This window comes from Ambystoma mexicanum, chromosome 2p (assembly GCF_040938575.1).
Source record: "Ambystoma mexicanum isolate Mex_15411 chromosome 2p, UKY_AmexF1_1, whole genome shotgun sequence".
Classification (NCBI taxonomy): domain Eukaryota; kingdom Metazoa; phylum Chordata; class Amphibia; order Caudata; family Ambystomatidae; genus Ambystoma; species Ambystoma mexicanum.
Window position 1 is genome coordinate 1,473,813,346 of NC_090923.1, and position 23,690 is coordinate 1,473,837,035.

General features: G+C 46.1%; 1 protein-coding gene across 3 annotated transcripts in view; it reads right to left on the reverse strand.

The window, feature by feature from the left end:
- The window catches only part of LOC138567642 (zinc finger protein 2-like), a 452,076-nt gene that overhangs the window by 152,626 nt on the left and 275,760 nt on the right, over positions 1-23,690 (reverse strand). For all 3 annotated transcript variants that reach the window (XM_069646105.1, XM_069646106.1, XM_069646104.1), the window contains one exon: positions 20,643-20,750. In XM_069646105.1, coding sequence (XP_069502206.1) covers positions 20,643-20,750 — 108 coding nt within the window. The remainder of the gene's footprint in view (positions 1-20,642; positions 20,751-23,690) is intronic.

A 23,690-nucleotide genomic window follows, 5' to 3' on the forward strand; every position in this document is an offset into this window, starting at 1 on the left:
ACACGTCCCTTGCAGTTCCCGTTAGAGGACCTCGGAATCGGGTGGTAGAGGATTACCGGCACCAGTCTCCTTACCGGTTCCCGGTATCCCCTACCGCCCGACTCGTAATGACCCCCTTAGTCTTGACCGCCTGCCAAGCTACCTAGATCGGTCTGGCTTGTCCAGAAGGCTCCCCTGCTCCCCTTTTTCACTAAACCGAGGGTGGCCTCCTAAACTTCTGCCCACTAGGTCAGAGTTTAGAAATCCATCTTAACAACCCTCAATCGAATATCCATCAAGAAACTTTGTAAACAATGCTAATAAGATTTCCCACATACCTAAAGGACAATAAAACTAGAATGTATCTGTTTCAAGTAATCAGAATGTGATCAATGTATGTAACCATAGCAAAGTAAAATAGTGCAAGCCCTTCCTCCTGTTGTCATGTTGTGTAACCTCGTTGCTTATCACAATAACACTGCAATCCCAAAATGTGATTCAGGACATGGTGAGCTTTCTACAAATAATTAAAAAAAATTACATATATACATAAGTTGCAGGGACGTCAAGGTGAGCAATACATTGTAACAAAACCTTTGAAATTCCTCCCTTCTCTCTGGCCACCCTCTATTTGCCCCCCCCACCTCTCCTTCATCTGAAGCCAGGAACCTTGGAGTCATATTCGACTCCTTTCTCTCTTTCCCCCCTCACATATCAAACCTTGCCAAGAAGGCCCATTTCCAACTCTACCTTCTTTTCACAATCTTACTGCCTATGAAATCCTGAGACAAATGCAGATAGATACATTGAAGGTATCATTGAGAGGTAAGCCAAGGAGATTTCTTGAGGCTAGGATATTTACAATATGAGCGGTTTTATGATAATTGACTCCATACGCATAAACTATTAGGAACGGAAGTAATAAATGTGTTGAGATGCCATGTATACTGGGTACTTTGCAGTCAGTTTGAGTGATCATGTGGACTTAGTGATTCATTAACGTAAGGAAGTGAATCCGGGCTGATGGAGTTTCGATATTTTACAGGATAGCCTGCTTTGGAGACTGAACAACAAAGTCTTTACGAGGGCACTGATGGAATTTGCAAGATTAGTAAGTAATTCATACTGAGTGAAATCTATATATTTTTATATGACACACATATTGTGACACTAAATAGTTACCAACTGGTATCATGTTATTATTACAGCTTCTATACTGTGTCCTAACAACCATGTACCAGGGACATCCTACTTACTAATCAATTAGAGAGATGCAGGTCGGCAGAATCTATGTTTGAGTAAACACTGAAGAATACTATACTGTTTCTGAATTTTACCTCATGTTATTGAAAATTAAGTCACGTTCGGATTGATAACTGGATTGTTTATGGCAATGTGGTTTTCCGCAGGACGTTTTTGTGAAGGATTTTCCCTTCGCGGCTTACCAGACTGATATTTACCATAGTCTGAGGTAAGTGTATATATTAATATTAATTAACCAATATATACTGTCCCTATTGGTTTTGAGGGACAAATCAACAGCATTATTAATAGCTGTTTATTATGTGTTTGTTGTGATGTAGGGAATGACACTGGACAATATTGTTGCAGTCTATTTCAGATCCGTAGATTCTACTGATAGGTCTCTAGCTGAGATTCGTCTTTCTATTATATTAACTGTCACTCGACGTATGTGAACTGACAGTCGTCAGCCTAGAAGACAGCATTTTTACATCTTTATTGCTGAAGAATTTCCCAAGAATAAATCAAATATGTTGAAGGAATGAAACATGTTGGGTTTTGTATGATTTTATAGTGTGTCAAACTGTGGTATTGAGAGTCCTGTATCTTTGAGGGTTATATCATTAGTTCTTGAGTTAAGAAGACAACAGAGTTAAGTGAATTATATTGTTCTATTTTGTGTATGTGTCTAAATGTGGTGGTGCTCATGTGTTTTTTAAAATGTTTTTTTAATGTCATGTATTGTATTAAGTAACAGTATATGCGCATAGTCATTTCTGTTGGATTTTAAAGTTGCACGAGTCACTTTATATTTAGAGTTGAATGTATTATAACAATTGCTCACCTATAGTTTAGCGTGAGGTGTTTTAAGGCAATATCTTATACTTTAATACATTTTTATATATATATTAAACTAATAGGGTGATTGTATTCTTTACCCTAGTCATTTGGGTGTTGCTCCCTACATCACAAAGGATTTACGTAGCACATATATGCCCACGATTTGTTGTTGTTTGATGAAATGTACAGCGTAGCAGGAATAGCGCTGTGGCTTTGTTTCCTAGAGTCCCCCTTTTTTTGTTTGAAATCCTTCCTTTCCTCACCTTTCCCAGAAGCTCGATATCTCTAGAGCCCTGTTACTCTCTAGGCTGGACTACTGCAACAGCTGCTTCCTTAATCTACCCTCTTACTCTCTCCACCCCCTCCAGATTATCCAGAATAGGGCTGCAAGATTTATCCTTGGCCTCAAGCCCAGGCACCATACTGCTCCATTCCATTTGGATTACATCGTGCGAGGTGCCTGGGAACCTTCCTGCATCCACGCCCTGGCAATTAAAATCACTACTCTCCAAAAAAAGATAGCCTCCAAGAGACTCAACATAAGGACCGCTGACTCAACCTTGCAATTAAACACTGCGCTCCTCACCAACTCTATACCTGAATTCAAATTTAAACCAGTCATGACAACAGAAGTTGAAAAAATCATTAACTCCCTGAAACCATCTCGGTGTCAAGGCGACATCTGCCCGGCCCAAATCATAAAAGATGCTAGCAGAGACCTTACCCCTTCTTCACTAGACTCATAAACGCCTCCTTAAATCCTGCCATGTTCCTACTAACTTGAAAGTTGCCTGGGTACTCCCCTTACTTAAAAAAGCATCCCTCGACCCTACCATCCCCACCAACTACAGGCCTATAACGACAGTCCCCTTCCTTCTCAAAATCATTGATAAGGCGGCATATCTCCAGATCAACAATCTCCTGGGGTTAAGACAATCTGGATTCAGACCTCTCCATGGAATGGAAACAGCACTATTATATCTAAAAACACAAATTGACCAAATTAAAGATAACAGACAATGCGCATTACTTCGACTACTAGACCTCTCTGCTGCCTTTGATTTGGTAGATCATAGCATACTATGTAAGCACCTCTCAATCGCAGCAAACTTCTCCTCTGGGGCCACCTCTTGGATTAAATCCTTCCTCAACAATAGAATGATGAGAGTATTCTCCGCCACAGATGCAACCGACCCCATCCCCATCACTTGTGGAGTCCCCCAAGGATCCTGCGTCTCCCCCACACCCTACAATGTGTTCTCAAAACCCCTCTTTGACAGTCTGGACCATTTGTGCGTCATCTACACTAATTATGCAGATGACACCCAGATACTTATCCCATTAACCGGAAACTATGACGTGAACAGCGACCGGTTAAATGAAGTCTATCTCGTCATTCAGACATGGATGGCTACCCACAGCCTGTGCCTGAATGACGACAAGACTGAAATTCTTATACTAGGCGCCCCCACTCAACTAAACAAACTGAACCCTAATTACGCTGCCTTTAATATTGACGGCAATATGATTACGACTGCTAAGGAAACTAAAACCTTAGGCTTCCACCTAGACTCGGCCCTAAACCTTAAGAAGCAAGCCAAGGCCGCTGCATCAGCGACACCTACACTTGCAAATTGATCCATGCCTGCAAAAACTACCTCTCTACCAATAGCCGCATGATCTTGGCACGAGCACTAATCTTATCGAAAACAAGAAGAAATCATAAATGGCTTTCTATCCAGGATCCAGGATAAAATATACTTTAAACTGGTCTCTATCTCCCACAAATGTCTTCATGGGGCTGCTCCCAAATACCTTATAGAACAAATTGTTCCCAAAACATCTGCCAGACTCACAAGATCAGCTAACTCCTGCCTCATTGTTGGACCACGTTACAATCTCAAAAGAGCTGGAGGCACTAGCGTCCCAGTGCAAGCAGCCCAGGCATGGAATGCCCTCCCTCTTAGCCTGCGCATTGACTCCAACCTACAGAGCTTCAGGTCCAACACCAAAAATGGCTCTTTTCCACGGACAGTGTACTCTAAATGTACCATCCGACTGCCCGGCTTCATGCCTAGCGAGCTCTGCATTGCATCGATATGTTTTTTTCACATGTTCTGCATATTATTCATAACTGTTGATTCTGTAATAATGGCTGTTGATACTGTACCATTGAATGTATATGCTTTAAGATGCTTTAAGCTGTCTTATATAGCGCCCGGATACCTTTTGGTGCGGCGTGCTCTAGAAAAACAATAAACAAACAAACAAACACCATTGACTCCTAACAAGGATTATATAGGAAGCTATATATATCTATATATATATCATCCACCAATGAACGGAGGATAGCACAGGGGCAACATGCTGGTCTTGGATGCAACACCATGCAGAGCAACAGAGGTTTCAATCCCAGATCCGCTCATAGAAACCCAACTTGGGTATTAAGCGGGTTATAAAAATAAAATGTAATCCAAATGGAAAGATAATGCACACCAGTGACCAACGAGGATTTAACTTCATGGAAATAGCATTATATTTCAATTGCCTTGAAAATTACCCTTTGTCGAAACACGTGTCTCACTCCTAACAAGGATTATATAAGAAGCTATATATATCATCCTCAATGTAATACAAAAGCAAAGATAACGCACACCAGTGACCAACGAAGATTTAACTTCACGGAAACTTAGCACACCCATCTCTTGAGAATTCATTTGTATCCACAGGGAAATACGATTATATCTCAATTGCCTTGAAAACGACCATGTGTCGAAACATGTGTCGGCTGCAATCAGAAACATTTATTTGGATTAGAATAAAGTGTGGTTGTGACTAATTGTGGAGTAATCTGATGGATTTGTGACATATACTGATAATTAGTGGACATTTCTTGTTGGCTAAGCGCGAATCACCAGCATAACTAGATAATCTCCTATATATTCTAACATATTAATGGGCACTACCTAGGGCCTTTCACCATGCCACTGACTACAGCTTTCAACGTTGCCCACTGTATATTTTAAAACAGTGATGGTCTACTACGCATGGCTTTTAACCATGCACATTGGTATTTTTTAACACTAACCGACCACTAGCTATGGCTTTGGTGCTGGCCAGTGACCCCCAGCTTTTGTCATGGCCAAATCCACAGCCTAAATTGTTATTAAGGTAATCAACGTTTTCATGAGCTAACTTATAAATGATGTTATGTCTAATTCCATTATCGGTGTAATCAGTTATATACAATGTAATTAGTGTTGTCACCAGTGATGGCATCAGTGATGTGATTTGTAATGTCAACAGTGCTCTCCCACAACTGTTGATTCTGTAATAATGGCTGTTGATACTGTACCATTGAATGTATATGCTTTAAGCTGTTTTATATAGCACCCCGATACCTTTTGGTGCGGCGTGCTCTAGAAAAACAATAAACAAACAAACAAACAAACACCATTGTACTCCTAACAAGGATTATATAGGAAGCTATATATATCATCCACCAATGAACGGAGGATAGCACAGCGGCAACATGCTGGTCTTGGATGCAAGACCATGCAAAGCAACAGAGGTTTCAATCCCAGATCCGCTCATAGAAACCCAACTTGGGTATTAAGCGGGTTATAAAAAAAAATGTCATCCAAATAGAAAGATAATGCACACCAGTGACCAACGAGGATTTAACTTCATGGAAATACCATTATATTTCAATTGCCTTGAAAATGACCCTGTGTCGAAACACGTGTCTCACTCCTAACAAGGATTATATAAGAAGCTATATATATCATCCTCAATGTAATACAAAAGGAAAGATAACGCACACCAGTGACCAACGAAGATTTAACTTCATGGAAACTTAGCACACCCATCTCTTGAGAATTCATTTGTATCCACAGGGAAATACACTTATATGTCAATTGCCTTGAAAACGACCCTGTGTCGAAACATGTGTCGGCTGCAATCAGAAACATTTATTTGTATTAGAATAAAGTGTGGTTGTGACTAATTGCAGAGTAGTCTGATGGATTTGTGACATATACTGATAATTAGTGGACATTTCTTGTTGGCTAAGCGCGAATCACCAGCATAACTAGATAATCTCCTATATATTCTAACATATTAATGGGCACTACCTAGGGCCTTTCACCATGCCACTGACTACAGCTTTCAACGTTGCCCACTGAATATTTTAAAACAGTGATGGTCTACTACGCATGGCTTTTAACCATGCACATTGGTATTTTTTTAACACTAACCAACCACTAGCTATGGTTTTGGTGCTGGCCAGTGACCCCCAGCTTTTGTCATGGCCAGGTCCACGGCCTAAATTGTTATTAAGGTAATCAACATTTTCATGAGCTAACTTATAAATGATGTTATGTCTAATTCCATTATTGATGTAATCAGTTATATACAATGTAATTAGTGTTGTCACTAGTGATGGCATCAGTGATGTGATCTGTGATGTCATCATTGTGGTCACAGGCTGCGCAACAGGAGGCGCAAAGTTAAGGTGGCTTTAGCTGAATTTCAGGGGTTTTGTTGCATCAAGTTCTCACCTTCACGTCCTTGCAACTAAAGTTTTTTCCTTGAATTTCAAAGGTTTTGTTACAATGTATTGATCACCTTAACGTCCCTACAACTAAAGTTGTTTCCTTGAATTTCAAGGGTTATGTTATTTCATATATAATTGACATTAATAATACAGATAATTACGCTAATAAAAACGATGTATAATGTGTAGAAAGCAAAATAAAAAGAAATTGTGCAACCACATTCCCCCCAAATAACCCTTTTCTTAAAAAGCTTTGTTTGCATATGTATTTAACTTTTAATAAAAGTTTTTACATTTATATGTATTGTTGATGAATAGAAAGCTATTAAAGTGTTACAGAAACTGTTTACAAACACTATACTCAATGTATCCTAAAATAAATCTTTACAAGACTACTGCCCACATATATATGTACATGTTTATTTATTTTTTAAATAGTTTGTTGCCTCTGCTACCAAGGATGCATGCGTGGCTAAATGCGGCAACGACTAGGGGGGTTTTACCCGCAGCTTCCACACGGTATAACAGCGGCCATAATGAAATACACAAGGATATGTAGTTTTTTTTAACACACACTGGGCCTCATTCCGAGTGCGGCGGTAAGGGGTTAATGGCGCCGGTAAGGATGCCGGTGCCGTTAACCCCTTACCGCCACATTCCGAGGGCCTTTAGCGGGTCCCGCTAAGGGCGGCTGGTAGAACCAGCCGCCCTTAGCAGGAGCCGCTAAAGGACCAGGGAGCTAATATTAGCCCCCCCCCCCATTCTCATTTAGCCCTATGGGGGCTCGGATGGGAATGGGGATGGCTTCCCTGAATGGGGAAATACCGGGTCCTCCAAGGTTGGAATGACCCGGTAAGTCCCCATTCAGGGAACCCGGACCCGGTATGCGGTAAGGGGGTACCCATGGTGCTAACAGCACCATGGCTACCTCCAACCTCGGAATGAGACCCACTGTGTTGAAATGATCAATTAAAGGTCTTTGATCCATATATACAGCATGTGTTTTTATTGTCTATGTTTATAACTGATAGGTTGGGCCTAAAAAGAACCGTTTAAGTTGATAAGGAAAAAAGTAGGTAGGAACTGGGAAGGGAAAAACACTAGGATTCATAGATATACCAAAATGTATTTATACTTAGTACATTTGTTTGTGTTTTTTTTCTCCTAAAGAATAGGGTAAAATAAAATGGACAAAAGAAGGTCTGAGACACCCTCTACTGGCACAAACACAAACCATTGACTTGTCCTTGGGTGGATGGCCCGAGACAGAGTCTCAACCACGCTTTAGCTCAATGCGCTTTTCATAGAGGAGAAATTTCCATAAGCATATCAGTCTTTGTCCCACCCAAAGGAAGTCCAGCACCGAAATGCTAGGCAAATCTCCTCTGAACAAGAGTACCAACAGCAAACTCAGACACGTGTTTTGGCCTAGTCAGGCCTCATCAGTGCGGTGGAGCTGTGCCTCTCTGAGCACAGTGAGAAAGAGGTCCACGTCTGGATTACCCAGGTAATTTAGGGTGAGACCACAAGTACATCAAAATATGCAAAAGAAGGTCCCGGAGTCCCTCTACCGGCACAAACACAGCTCATTGACCTGTCCTTGGGTGGATGGCCCCCAAATGAGCCTCAACCAGGCTTTAGCTCACTGTGCTTGTCACAGAGGAGATATTTCCATATGCATAACAAGGATGTCGTCAATTCCCATCAAATGGTAAGGTAACACAAAGGTACATTCAGCAAACAAATGGCAATGTAATTCAGTTTCTAATTATTATTTGATAACACACGTTGTTCTAGTCCTAACAACGTGTGTTATCAAATAATAATTAGAAACTGAATTACATTGCCATTTGTTTGCTGAATGCACCTTTGTGTTACCTTACCATTTGATGGGAATTGACGAAATCCTTGTTTTTTAGATGTTGATCTTAACAGAGATTATATATAGGAATGTATGTTTTTTTGTTATTAGTTGTGTGATTCAGAACCTTTTTATGTGTATTTAATTAAAGATATATAAGGTTTTTTAGTAACCTGATTGCGGTGTACAACCTGTCATTGTGCTCTGTCTCCTAATATATTGATGCTCATGGCTGCTGCCTGACCGATGACAAAACGGAGCTCATCATCCTTGGCACAACCTCCCACCTTACTAGATTAGGCCCTGACTATTCCTCCTGCACCATTGATGGTAATTCCATTACAGTTGCCAAAGAAGTACGACTCCACCCTAACTTTCACCAAACAGGTAAACACTTTGGCTTCTTCCACCGCATATACCTGTAAATTAATAAGAGCCGGCAAACAATTCCTATCGCCTAATAGCTGCATGATACTAGCCAGAGCGCTCATCTTGTCCAAATTGGAATACTGTAATGCACTTTACATTGGTGCCAACAAATACATCACTAGGAGAATACAGATAATTCAGAACAACGCCCATAGAGCCGCACTTAGTATATCAAGGAAAGAACACATTTCTGAGACGAGGAGACAACACAAATGGCTATCTACTAAGAACAAAATCCATCTGAAAACAGCATCTCTCATCCACAAGTGCCTTAATAAAAAGGCTCCTTTCTACTTGACAGAAAGAATCATCAGAAAATCTTCAAGCAGACCCACTAGAACAGCTAACTGTAATTGTCTCCTTGTACCTCGATTCAAACTTTCTACTATTGGGGGCACTAGCTTCCCGGTGAAGTCAGCACAATTGTGGAATTCTCTTCCACCACCTATGAGAGCAGCCCAAACATTTACCAAATTCAGACAGAATCTGATTAACTGGTTCAAAGAGAATGACAAGTAAACGTCACCAGCCCAGTTACACATCACCTGTAAATAACTTAAAATACTTTGTAAATTCCTTGCAATCTGTCTATCACAGATCCTGCCCAACATAATCAATCCCGACCAAACTGGTTTCATCTTAAACAGGTCCACGGGGGATAACATACGCAGAACTTTGAACCTAATAGACATTGCATCCCAGGACTCACAGAAGATGGCACTCCTAGCCTTAGACGCCACCAAGGCATTCGACAAAGTCGACTTGGCATTCATGCAGCACACGCCGGAGGCATTCCGCTTTGGACCTGCCTTTTGGGCACGGTCATGGCCAACTACAGATCTCCGAAAACCATCCTCAGGGTTAACGGCACACTCTCCAATCCAATTGCGCTGACTTGGTTGCGAGGCAAGGATGCCCATTATCTCCCCTATTGTTGGCCCTGGTAATGGAATCTTTTGCCCAAAGGATCAGACGGAACACCAACATCAGGGCCTACAGGTGGGCACGTCTCAACACAAAATAGCCCTCTATGCAGATGATGTGCTCTTAACCATCTGAGAAGCGCACACCTCGATGAGACAGGCTCTCGCGGAAATTGACGCCTTTGGGAGGGTCACAGGCTTTACTATCAATTTTAGCAAATCCGTCGCCTTGGGGATTGGCCTGTCCTCAGGGGAAATAAAAGCCCTCAGCTCCCTCAGTCCCATCCAATGGGAAAAGAAGTCGATTCCTTACTTGGGAGTACAGATCCCCGCAAACCTGAAGCATACATACCAAGTGAACTTCCCTCCCCTCCTCAAAGAGCTTGAAAGGGACCTGGATCGCTGAGCAGGACAGGAAATCTCCCTGATGGGACGCATTACAGCCTGCAAAATGAACCTCCTCCCCAGGTTCCTATATGCAAGTGCTGCATTACCTGTTGCAATCCCCCTATACGCAAATTACAAAGGAAAATGCTTCAGTTCATTTGGAAGGGTAGAAAAGCAAGGATCTCACAGAACACGATGATGGGAGACGCCAAACTAGGGGGACTTGGAGTCCCCAACTTACTAAACTATCAAGTGGCGGTGCAGCTAGCCCAATCTCATACCTGGATGCTGACCTCAGACCCCCCCAAATGGTTTCAGACTGAACAATCGTGGCTCCCGCTGCGGTTCCTGCCACACATCGAACCACTACAACGCCGGCGATGGGAAAAGCTACTAGCCTCTTCTACCCAAACCTTACGGCTATGGGACTGGGCATTGAAACGTAAGGGGGTTTCAAGAGGGCTGAGCCCGTCCTTCCCGGTCTTTCACAATCCAGCATTCTCCCCTGGCACTCATCCCCAAAATTTAAAAAACTGGATCGCGGGAGGCCTAACAACTCTGAGCCAACTCTTTGTAGGGGGCGAGCCCCGCACATTCGAACAATGCAAGGAGGCCTTTCATCTCTTGGAGACGGACAGATTCCCCTACATCCAACTTCGCCACTAGAGCTCCCACACCCACACGCAACAGGCGGCGACACACACTGCAACGGCTCTCGAACTTACCCTGCTGGAGCCCCGGCGTGGGGAAGAACTTCCTCCTTATATAGACGCCTGCAGCCTGACTTTCTCTTTGCAAAGGCACCCTACAATGCACAATGGAAGGCCGATTTGGGCCGGCACATAGACAACCGAGAATGGGTGGGCATATCGCCGAGAATCCACGCCTCCTCTCCTTGCATAACGAATAGGGAATGTGCCTAAAAAATCCTCCTGCGCTGGTACTACCTCCCTTGAGGCTCCACCATATGAACAAAGCTTTAAACCCCGCCTGTTGGAGACTCTGTGGCCAACCGCGCTCCTTCTACCAAATGTGGTGGCTCTGCCCCAGGGTAAAACAGTTTTGGACACAATGCTTAGCCACCATTGAGAATATCACCCATGTGGCACTTCCACTGGAGCCCGAGCTGGTTCTTCTGGGAGCTCCAAGCCCGGGGGTGTACCACCGATCCGGAAGCAAAGCCAAGTTGATAACCCAATGCCTACTTGCAGGGAGAATTGAGGTAGCACGCTCCTGGAAAACAATTGAGGGCCCCCTAATGATCCTATGGTGGGGGAAGATGTGGGACATTCTAATAGCGGAGAAAGTAACGGCAGCGAGAGTGGGGCTTCTTCACCGTTTCTCAGACTTCTGGGCCCCCTTCCTGGAATATGATGAAGCCTTTCCGGCACTAACATTTAAACCCCAACATGCCCACAGGGTCCTCGGAGTTGGGAGGGAGCCCCGGGAAGAGACAAAGCCCGAAACGGACCGGGATGGCTGTACACGAGGGGAAGCTCCAAGCGAGAAGGAACATGGGGGCGGGGGGGGTTATTCAGGGACTTTTATTGGTATCATTTTTGCTGCCTGCCTAAGTGGTTGGTTGTTGTAACCTTGCATTTGTTTAAAATAAAATAAACACATTTATCAAAATAAAAAAAAACCTTGTAAATAACATTTTGGCCTGCATACTGCTACATTATCATTTATGCCTGTATCTTCTTGTACCTGTATATTTTACACACCACCTGTAAATAACTTTAAATACCTTGTAAATTACATTTTTGCCTGTACACTGTTACTTTATCATTTACTTTCCTCTTTCTTTTGTCTGTATACTATATTTTGTACTTATACCACATGTAACTAAGCCAAAAGCCTTCTTTTATTTTCTGTGCCCTGATACCCTTAGGTCTGGTGTGCATTTCAAATAAATAAACAAACAAACAAACAAACAAACAAACAAACCTATCTAACAAATTTAAAAAAAAGCACTATCTTCAAGACATACCCGCTCCACCCATGCCCACCGGCTCATAACGTCAAGATTCAGACTAAAGAGATCCAGAGAGGTAAGGTTCCATGGGACTGGAACTCACTACCCCCTGTACTAAGATCAGAAAAATCTTACCGGATCTTCTAAAAACATCTTAAGACATTGTTGTTCTCTCAGAGCCCAACGCTGCCCTGATTAACTCACATGTGTTTATTTTCTCATCCTGTAACTCACACCTGTTGTTCTAATGCTGTAATCAGCGCCTTGATGCCCCCGGGTTTAGAGCGCTTTTACAAATGCAAAAATAAAATAAAGGTGACACGTTTGAAGGTGAAAGCAGCAAAGAGAAAGGAAAGGTTGTGAGAGCATGGAGGTTAGGAAAAAGATAATCTATGTTTTGGACACATTTAGCATTAGAATTCATAAGTCCAACCACTGGTGAAAGGTTGAGAAGTAGTACGGTAGGAGAAAAAATAAGCACGAGTTTTGCCATAGATGGTAAAATCTGGCAATATAGCCAGAAAGATGGTGTGGTTGCCATCACTAAAAGAGGGTGAAAGGAAAAGACCGTGAAGAATGGAGGAAAGAAGTTTGAGCCAGGATGTAGAAATGAGGACTGGACCCTATGTGGGCTATTTCAATTGTTTGCAATTAGGGTAGTCTAGCAGCATGGGGCCAATGAAGTTGTGTGTTCAGAGGTCAATAGGTTAAATATCTTCTGAAGCGATCTTGAGGCAAAGGGAAGGAGTGAGAGATAGGAAGCAATTGAAGGAACAGCAGTACCTGCAACTAAAAAATTGGGGCAGATGCTGCTGCAACTGATTTGTTTAAAGAACCCTGAGAGATGGCAGAGGGCAGCCAGAGAGTGGTTTGGTCATCATGGAAAAAATAGAGTTGGATTAATTAGAGTTACTGGGGATGGGGCAAGCTCTGTAAGAGAATTGGGGAAGAGGAATGGGAGATTACAGGCTATTGGTTGTCTCTAAAAGGATAAAAGTGAGGAATGAGAAAGGAGGCTGGTAAGAGATGTTTTGATGGTTCTCATTTTATTTGGTAAAGATGTGAAATCACGTACAGAGAGCGGGCGTTCGGTGAGTGAGGATGGTTTGCAGAGTCAAGGATGAAAGTGGGGGGTGAACATAGAGATAGGAGTAAAATGACCAGAGTATGTTGAGCAGTGTTCATAATTAGGAATCCCAGGGCGAAACTCGAGCCAGTAGGTTATATGGGTAGTGTGACTGATGACATTTGCATTGGTGGGATGGCATACAGGAGTGCCCAAATGGCATGCTTGCTCCAATGTCATGGGTTTGACCCAGTCAACGGGGAGCAGGGGGGACAAGGACCCCTAGGTGGTGTGGGGAAACTGAGGGGGACTCCTGTCCCTTGCTCCCCAGTCTGCATAGAGCCAGGCATGTATATTGGTGCGTCTTTCCCAGACCCAATGCCTATAATCCTTTGTCCTAGCCCTTCTCTTTCTTTTTTTTTTAATTCTTGATTTTCTTTTGCAATAACACATCTTATCTCTCCACCAATTACAATGCACAGCATCAAGACAGTGCAATTCGTTTTTCTAATCAAACCTCAACCCCTACCCTGTCTGTACCACCCCCTTATCCAAAGGTAAGGAGCAACATATAATTATAATTGTTCTTTTATAACACGCTTAATATTGGGGCCCAGTTTCTAAGCGCAAGCCTGGGATTCAAACCTGTGTTGCTATGCGTTGTCTTGCTTTCAGGCCAAACGTATTGCCCCTGAGCTATCCTCCTGGCCTGGGATGACATTAACATGTCATTAACTATATTCTTTCAATGTTGTTCACCAGGATGATACATCACAATGATGGCAGTACTCACATCACTCTCCAAGCATACGTTCGAAGAAGTCCTCCAACAGGCGTGTCCTCTACCCTTCATCTTATCACCCTTCCCAAGGACAATTGCACCCTTCCTCGCTAACTGGAAATGGATTACAGCACATATTTCTGGAGAAAAGCGGACCACTCCATCTCACTAGACGGCTGTGGGTCATATAGAGAACCTGCAATATTTTCCATTTAATATTTTTATCTTGCTTTTAGTGCCCACATTAGTTTGCCTGGTAAGTAAGGTGGGTCACTTCCAACATATTACAATGCATGCCCTTGCCACCAGAAGGGAGACATGTGTCATGTGTAGCAGGCGCTTCCATTCATCCCCTATAACCTCCACTCCGAATAGCAACAGCAACAGATCAAGGTTTCGCTCTACTCCATCTAGCTCTTTGATCCAGCCCAAAATGTATTTCCAGCAGCTTTGCACCTTTGGACATGCCCACTACATGTGCCAATATGTAGCCCTTTGATCGCACTCACGCAAGCAGGCAGGATCTACCCATGGGAACATTTTAGAGAGGTGTACTGGGTCATACTGCCATCTGTATAACAATTTCAAACCGTGATTTGTATTGGCATGCAATCAATGTTTTACGGGCATTTATACACGGAGTCCTCCACTGCTAATCAGCTAGCTCCCTTTCTAAATCCTTTCCCCATCCCCTCTTATAGGATTGCCCTCCGCCCCCATCGCCAGTAAAAGTGCCCTGTAAATGCCTAAGATCAATCCCTTTATCACTGTAGCATTACAGAAAATGCTCTCTGTCAACTCTCATTACACTTTCGCCTTCCATTTATCTGACACCAGCATCCTTTAACATTAACATCCTCTTTTAATTGTAAATTCATAAAGACAGACAGTTTCCCCAGGTGCAGTCCTACCTCAAGCTCCTCCAGTGGGACAAATTAGCTTCCCTTTAGCAACTGACCCACCCTTACCCATCCCACCTCAAACCATGCCTGGAAGTGAAGTGGCGCTGTTATCGCCTCTCGTACGGGTGGGGGGGGGTCTATATATGACTTGATGGCGAAGGCAATGTGGTGACTCCTGGCATCTCTCCCAGTTTTCCTCACAACTTCCAGAGAAGGCCCAGTATCCTGTGCTCACGAAATCTCAGCGAGATGGCCTTTGGTGGTGCCCATAACCACTCCCCTGCCGTGACAGGGTGCAGTAAATGATTTTTCAATGCCACCCATTGTTTATCGTTATCAGCACGTAAGTGTCAGACGATCGTCTGAAATTGGGCAGCTCTGTGGTAAGTATACATATCGGGTAACCCCACACCCCTTCTGTCCCTTGGCTGGATAAGGGTGGCAAAGCCACACGCTGTTTGTGCCCCTGCCATATAAAGTGTTTCAGATCGTACAAATGCTCTACTGGGATCTCTATGGAAATTATTTGGTACAAATACAAAACCTTTGGCAGCAGAGTCATTTTGGGACCGTACTTCCATATCCCAGATTATGTTATTCAACAATGGGGGGGGGGTGTTGGCCTCATGGTGTTTTCTACCTCCTTTCCTTCCCTGTTAATACCCCACTGCTGCTGTGACCGGTGGCCTTATCCTCATTAATCTCACATGATTGCAGGCCCTTCTTCCCAGTAGATACCAGCACTCCCCCCCACTGCACTGCCCTTGCGGACCCCTTCTTGCCAGCTTTGCATTCCACCCTGAGAGTTGCCTGCACTAGCACTTAGCCTGAGTCTGTCCTCCTTGGCTCCCCTTAACACTTCCCACCCGCCTACCTGGGCCCGCCGCCAGCAGCACTTGTCCACTCCTCTGTCCCCACCCCTCACTCCCTAACTCCTGCACTTTTCCTGACTGCACTTGCCGGGCCGAAATGTCACAGGGCCTAGTAGGACCATGACTGTATTTCACTGTTTTGCCATTGTTATTACTTCCCCTGGTCCCTTCCCATTTAGCCTTGTGGCGCTTTGAAAGACAATTCTATTGTATAAGGCGCCTAACAAATGCTCAATAAAATAAAAAAAATAAATAGAGATCACCCATTTCGCTGGTGATCATCCACCTCAAGTATTTCATCACATCCCTCTGTATATATATCTCGAGCCTTCTAAAGTCATCAACTGACTGCTCCAGGTCTTGACGATATGAAAAAAGGACCAACTTGTTCGTGTTCACCTTCAAACCAGCCAATCGTCCATACTCCTTTAGCACACGGAGGACCCGAGGGAGCAAAGTGCTTGGGTTACTCAGGTGCAGGAGTATGTCATCGGCGTACATCCCGAGTTTATACTTTTTGTCTCCTATTATGACACATTCCACTGCCTCATCTTGCTGGATCGTATCGCCAAAGGCTCAATTGAGAGGGCAAACAGTGAAGGCGAAAGCGGACAGCTCTGTCTGGTTCCTCTCTCTACTCATGTGCCAATGGTTTCGCATATATAGCCTGTATCCCCCTTCATAATCCTGTTTCCAAAACCTAGGTTCCGAAGGACTGCAAATAAGAACCTCCACTCCACTCTGTCAAATGCTTTTTCAGCATCAATAATAAGTAGCACATGGTCTCCACCACATTCGTGAGTAAACTCCATGATATTTAATGTTTTACGTAGTACATCTGATTCTTGTTTCCCATGTATGAAACCTACTTGGTCGGGGTGCACGAGACGGGGCATCAGCCCCTCCAGGCATGAAGCCAGTGTTTTTGCATACATTTTCTCATCGAGATTCAGTAATGGGATTGGGTGGTACGACTGGCAGTGCTCCGGATCCCTCCGTTCTTTGGGTATGACGGAGATCATGGCTTTGCTGAACAAGGGCGGCATGTTCCCCATTTCAAGGATGCTATTAAATAGCTTAACAAGATGGGGAAGGAAGACCACTGAAAACTTTGTATAGAATCCAACCATATACCCTTCATCCCCTTGATACAGACCGTTGTGAGTGGTAAAGGTGGTAATATACCGGGAGTCTGGATGTAGTTCAAGCTGGTGATAACCTTAACGCAGGTCTAGCTTTGCCCCCTGCAGCTCCCTCACCACATCGTCTAACATTGGTGTCAGGTGTCGCTCCCTTTTGATGGCCATGTTGGGCAACCTCATGTCCACGCAGATGCGCATGGCCCCAGGCTGTTAGGGCTTCGCTGCCACATCAATGGGAGACACCCACGGGGTAGGGCCCTCCACCCTCTCAATAATGTCTATGTCAATGAGATTCTGCAGCTCTTGTTCCACTGCGCCCTGAGATGAAAGGGAATGCGTCAGTGTTTGAGCATTGTCGGCCTCACGGATTCATCAATGTGCAGGTGTATCGGTTCTCCTTTGAACTTCCCTACACCCTCAAAATGTCCCACAAACCGCTCAGTGAGGCCATGGATGTCTGACTAGTACATAGATAGCGCGAAGTGCACTATATTCAGAGCTTCAGGCACCGCGCAACTCAGCAGCGAATGCAGGCTTACGTCGGTCACAAAGAACTTGGCCTTGATGGATCGGTTGGCATGCCTCACTGACATTGTTAAAACCCCTCGGAGAGGGAGTGGATGATTTCCTCCAAAGAAGTATATCTTGGCTTTGGAATCAAGCCAACGCCGGCGGTCCTGGCAGTGCCTCGTAGAGTCGCAAGGCTATCACGCATGCAGACGTGCCCATGTCGATGAGGACTGGGGTCAGAATCTCACAAATATCAACCTCACACATGGGCTGTCGGTGCTTCTACAAATCGGCATCAATGTTTGAGATGAATAATACTTCTTCTTCCTCCTCCGCAATGTCCAGCTCTTTGAGATCTTGCTCAACAACAGCCATGCTCTTCTGCTTGCGCGGGGCCCCGTTGTTCGTCCTGCTTAGACCCCTTGAGACAGCCACGGTGATGACCGCCTGGCACATCCTGGCAAAATGGCCGGTGGTGCTACATCTTCCACACACCCTTGTTTTCACGGGACAATCGCCGGAGTGTGGGAGGTCATACCCACACTTCTGACATTGTTGGGGGACCTCGCCCTTCTGCAGTGGCTCGAATTTCCTTTGAGTCCATCTTGGTCACTGCAGCGCCAAGTTTGCATTGCGCCCGACGGCGTATGCCTCCTCACTTCTACTAGTCTTAACTGCGGAGTCCATTCTTGAGGCACGACTGTCTGCCAGCTCATATGCTCTCCCCATGTCCAGAATCTGTGTCAGAGTGAGCCATGGCTCCCGGAGCACTTGGTGTCGCAGTTTGCCAGAACTGCAACCTTGAATTAGCTGATTTCTCAACATGCCTTCCTCATTCTCCCATTGCCACGTGCTTGCCAGGTGTCTCAGCCTCCCGCAGAAACTGTCCAGAGACTCCTCCTCCTGCTGCTTCTCCCCACACATCACAAAGTGGTCAAAGTCCCGGTTGGCCAAGGGAAGAAAGTATTTCTTGAGGGCATCTTTGGCAGCTTGGTACGTGGCCGACAGAGGGTTCAGTGATTTTGTATATCCGATGGACCTCTGAACCAGCAGCATATAATAGGGTAGCTACCTTCGCATCATCCTCTGACTCACCAGTGGCCCTAAAGTACATCTCGAGTTTCTTAACCCATAGCAGCCACTTGGGGCCCAGCTCCAAAGGAGGTCCAGACATGTCAAATTCTGGCATGGGTGCCAGCGTGGCTTGTTGTCGAGGCACTGGTCTGACAGGGGGCAGCGCCCCAAGAACAGGTGGTGCCACCACCCCTTGACCATCATCGTGGTTGCCCATGGCTGCTGACCGCACAGGCATCTCCCACTTGACCTAGGCCACAAGTCAGCACCAGCACCGTAGTTGACTGCACAGGTCCAGTGCGAGGCATGTGAACCCTTCAACAGGATGTCCCCAGGCGATGGCGCCAGAAAAATTGACCCCAGCTGAGGCCAGTGAACCCACACAGGTACTCATGCAGATCTTAAACGGAGGCGGGCAAGGATGGGTACACAGTTTGAGCCCAGAGGAACACCAGGAAGACAGTAACAGTAGAATGTCCTTGAAAAATGAGTGGCCCCACTGGCCCAGCGCTCCGAAATCGACAAAAATGGAGTAAACGTCCATAGAAGCACAGCCAGTAGCAGTTCAAAGCTGTGAGTGTCCCAAAAATTCACAAACATCCAAAATGTCCACCCCACAGCAGGATGTTCCTGAAGATAGCTGCACAAGTAGACCAAATCTTCACAATTGTTCACCAATGTCCATAATTATGATTATAGACACAGCCATTAGTAGAAAATAGCTGTGAGAGTTCCAGAAATTGCCAGTACGGCACACAAGCACCCCGTGAGGGGCAGCAACCGTAGTAGTCCACAAAATGGAGGCCGCACGTGCACCGTGCGGGTGACAAGACTAGTGAGCGCCGAGAATCAGGCTCCGGAATCGATTGCTCGATCCCGAAATTCCCTCCCCACACAGGCGTGTCCTCATCGCCAGTGTTGAATAGTATAATGAGGCTTGGTACCCTCCGTAGCTATGGCCCCCACCCTCCGTACCTTGTAAGAACACACAGAAACAGGTCTGCATGCTACCGAGTCCCGGCCACAACTGACGGCACAGACTCCCTTTATTATCACAGCGCATACGCAGTCTCGTTACGGCCCGCGTATGCGCGCTTCACTTCGTAAAACCCGGGTTTGGATGGACTGCCCGTGGTGTGTAGCTCCAGATCAGTGAGGGGCTGTGGAGGCAGCACTCACCCAGCTCCGCTCCTGTATTGTGCGCTCTCCTCGGTATTAGATTGCAGCGGGCTCGTGGTGCGTCACTTCCCATAGCATCCTGTCCATCACAGCGATCCCTGTGGGCCACGCCCTTCTCCGCTCACAGAGGCTGTGCCCTTCATGCACCAGAAGTCCCCAGCAACATGTTCTTTGTCTGGGGAACAGGACCGCTTCCACTCCCGCCCTCTGAGCCATGATTTCCCTCCTTCATCCATCGGACAAGCTCTGAGCGCCTGCTCCCTCAGTATATTGGGCCGCATGCCGGTGCAGTCCCATCCCATCCGCTCGACCTCTTCTGTCTTCCGGTCCGATCCCCAGTCAGGCTGCTGTGCTTCCGACTACAATTACGGGTCGGGGGAGCTGCTATTCACCCCTATGATGGAAAGGAGCTGGAGGGAGTTGAGAGCAGAAGGAGGAGAGATTCATAAGACCAGGAGACTGAGTGTAGAGAGAGAGAGAGAGAGAGAGAGAGAGAGAGAGAGAGAGAGAGAGAAACGCACAGACAGAGACGAAATTGGAGAAGAGAGGAGACAGGTTTAGAGGGAGAAGCGTGAGCAAATGGATGAGAGATGGTCATCAGGAGGAAAGACATGCAAGGGCAATCGGACAACCCTACATGGTCACATAGGAAGTCCCTGATAAACAAGGCTGCAGCCTTTAGGCCTCCTTGTAGTAGTGCTAGCCTAAACAGGGGAGGTCAGCTGGCTTTAGAGAATCTGTACTGTCATAAGACCTGGTTGAGTTGTAGTAGTGGGAGCCCCCTTAAAGGATGAGGGAGAGTTAAAGGGCCCACTCCTAGTCTTGGAGCCCTTCATGCTTGTTTTCGGTAAATATCTGTATAATAAAAGTGAAAACCTTATTCATTTTGTCTTGGTGCTCACAAGAGCATTGTCAAGGTACTCACTTGTAGTAGTGGTGAGGCATTCATTCCCCTCCAATTTATGATGGTCCATGGAATACGGTTGTCCCTCTGTTTTAATGTTGAGTGAAAGTGGCATAATTTCTGCTTCTCCTGTTATGGAAATTAAATACAATGAAATGCAAATGCCTAGCTCGTAGGATAACTATTGATTGTATTTCCTTGAAATATCTTATTTAATACATGGTAAAGAAAACACTATGCTGTTAAAATACTATTGGTCTTCATGTTATCTAGCAGAATCAGTGAAAAAGAAAAACACCAACCGAGTACAAATAGTGCTGAGAATAATGAAATGGCAATTCAATCACCTTGTATTTGCAGCAGTGTTTCTTATACATAATTCCAATGACTAAAACGAACTTCGTATTCACCTTTCAACAAGGAAGCTGGGCCATCAATTCATATATGTTAGTGAATAATGAACAGTAGTCTGCATGAAAAGATCCTGTGATCCTTAACAAAACATCCTGCACTAGTAGAATAATCGATGGGTGTAAGGGGATGTTCTAAGTATGTGCAGTAGGATGCTTTAGAGGAACGTCTGGTACCACGCCACCCAACACCTGGCACCCCTGATATTATATGCACAAATTAACCTTCACCAGCATAACATTGTATGGATATGGAACAAGTTACTTACCTGTAACTGTTGTTCTCCAGCATGGGTCTGGCATGGATTCACATGCTCATGAATATTCCCCGTCGTCAGGCTGGGAATCCTCGGTAAAGAAAAATCAGTATCAGTTTTGTTTCTGATCTGTCTTTCGTAGTAGTAACCAATCACTGATCTCTGCGTCATACTGACCACAGCCAATGACTGCCCTCTACCTAAGCCCCGCCTCTGGCAGCCATCTTCAGATTTGGTAGCACGTGAAGTGGCAGTATGACCAAGTGAAGAGCCGCAGAGGGGTAGGCGGGAGGGTTCGCATGTGAATCCATGCCAGACCCATGCTGGAGAACAACAGTTACAGGTAAGTAACTTGTTCCTTCTCCAGCATGGGGTCTGGCATGGATTCACATGCTCATGAATAAAGACTACATAGCAGTACACACATGCACAACCACGGGAGGTGGCAAAGGCTCAACATTAGGCATTACATCAAACTCAACATTAAGCAATTCTTACCTCCTCACCCGTCTCACCTTAGGCGAACAGATTGCGCAGCACTGCTTGGCCGACCCTGGACTCCTCCCTGGAATCCCGATCGACGCAGTAGAATTTCGTGAAGGTGTGCGTGGACCTCCACGTAGCAGCCCTGCAGATGTCCAGCAAGGGCTCACCAGATAGAAACGCTGTGGTAGCTGCGATCGCTCTGGTGGAATGGGCTCTCGGACGGCCAGGCAGCGGTCGGTTTGCCAACCGATGACAGTACATGATACAGCCGGAGAGCCATCTGGAAATGGAGGCCTTTGAGAGAGCCTTCCCCTGATTGACAGGTCCAAAGTTCACAAAAAGTTGTGACGTCTTCGGAAGACACTTCGTGCGGTCCACGTAAAACTTCAGCGCTCTAGCCACATCCAGCGAGTGCAAAGTCCTTTTGGCCGGCGACGAAGGCGACGGGAAGAAAACAGGCAACACCAAGGGTTCGTTGAGGTGGAAGTCCGACGGCACCTTGGGCATGAAGGAGGGGTGCGTCCTGAGCACTACCCTCGTGTCGTGAAAATTCAAGTACGGGGGCTTGCAGGAAAGGGCCTGGATCTCTCCCACTCTTCGTGCGGAGGTGATGGCCACAAGAAACGCTGTTTTCCACGACAAGAACTTCAACGGAGCCGAGTGCAGAGGCTCGAACGGAGGTCCCATGAGCTTGGTCAGCACCACGTTGAGCTCCCACGCCGGGGCCGGAGCCTTCACCGGCGGGAACGATCTGAACAGTCCCTTCATGAATTCTTTCACCAGACGATGAGACCACAAAGACGTCCGCCCCGTGGTTCTGGTGTATCGGGAGATCGCAGCAAGATGAATCTTGATGGACGCGTGCGCCAGTCCAGCCTTGGCCAGCGTCAGAAGGTACGGCAGTACCTGGGGAGCCGTAATCCATAGAGGGTTAATCTTCTGTGCGTGGCACCAGACAGAGAACCTCTTCCATTTGTGTCCATAGCATTTAAGAGTTGAGGACGCCCTGGCCTTTGCAAGAACCTCTCTGCAGTCGGCCGGTATGTCGTATCCTCCAAACTCTAACGCTGCAGGAGCCAGGCCTGCAAGTTCAGCGACTTCGGAGAGAAGATCCGTGTCCACTGGCAGCTTGATTGACAGGGACGCTGACAAGTCCAGAAGGTCTGGGAACCATATCTGCCTCGGCCACGCAGGTGCGACGAGGATCATCCTGCACCGTGACCTCTTGAGCTGGTTGATGAGCCGGATCAGCAATGGCAATGGAGGGAACGCATCGCCCATGCTCCTCGGCTGGGGAAACCTGCTGGCGAACCTCCGGTACTTGGAGTTCGTCGCCGTCGTGAACAGATCGATCTGGGGTGTGCCCCACCGTCGGAAGAGGCGGTCCACTAGATCCTGTCGTAGTTCCCACTCGTGGCACGAGCGCAGCTCTCTGCTGAGCGAGTCGGCAATGGTGTTTTTTATCCCTGCCAGATGAAACGGCACCAGAAACATCCCTTGGGCGACGGCCCAATGCCACAGATCCTGCGCCTCCTTGGACAGGGCTGGGGATCTGGTACCGCCCTGCTTCCTGATGTAGAACATGGTGGTGGTGTTGTCGGTGAAGATCCTCACCACCTTGCCCTTGAGGGACGGAAGAAAGGACCTGAGGGCCGAAAACACTGCACGGAGCTCCAGGATGTTGATATGGAGGGACTTCTCCGTCGGAAGCCAAAGGCCTCTCGCGTGCAGATTTTTGGTGTGCGCTCCCCACCCTTCCAGGGAGGCATCCGTGGTCACTGTCTCCTGGTGGCCAGGGGTCTGGAAGTCCATGCCCGCCGTCAGATGCGCGCGGGTGCCCCACCACCGGATCGCTCGTCGGAAACTCTCGTCGAGTGTGATCCTCTCCTCGAAGCTGCCCGTCGTCTGGAACCAAC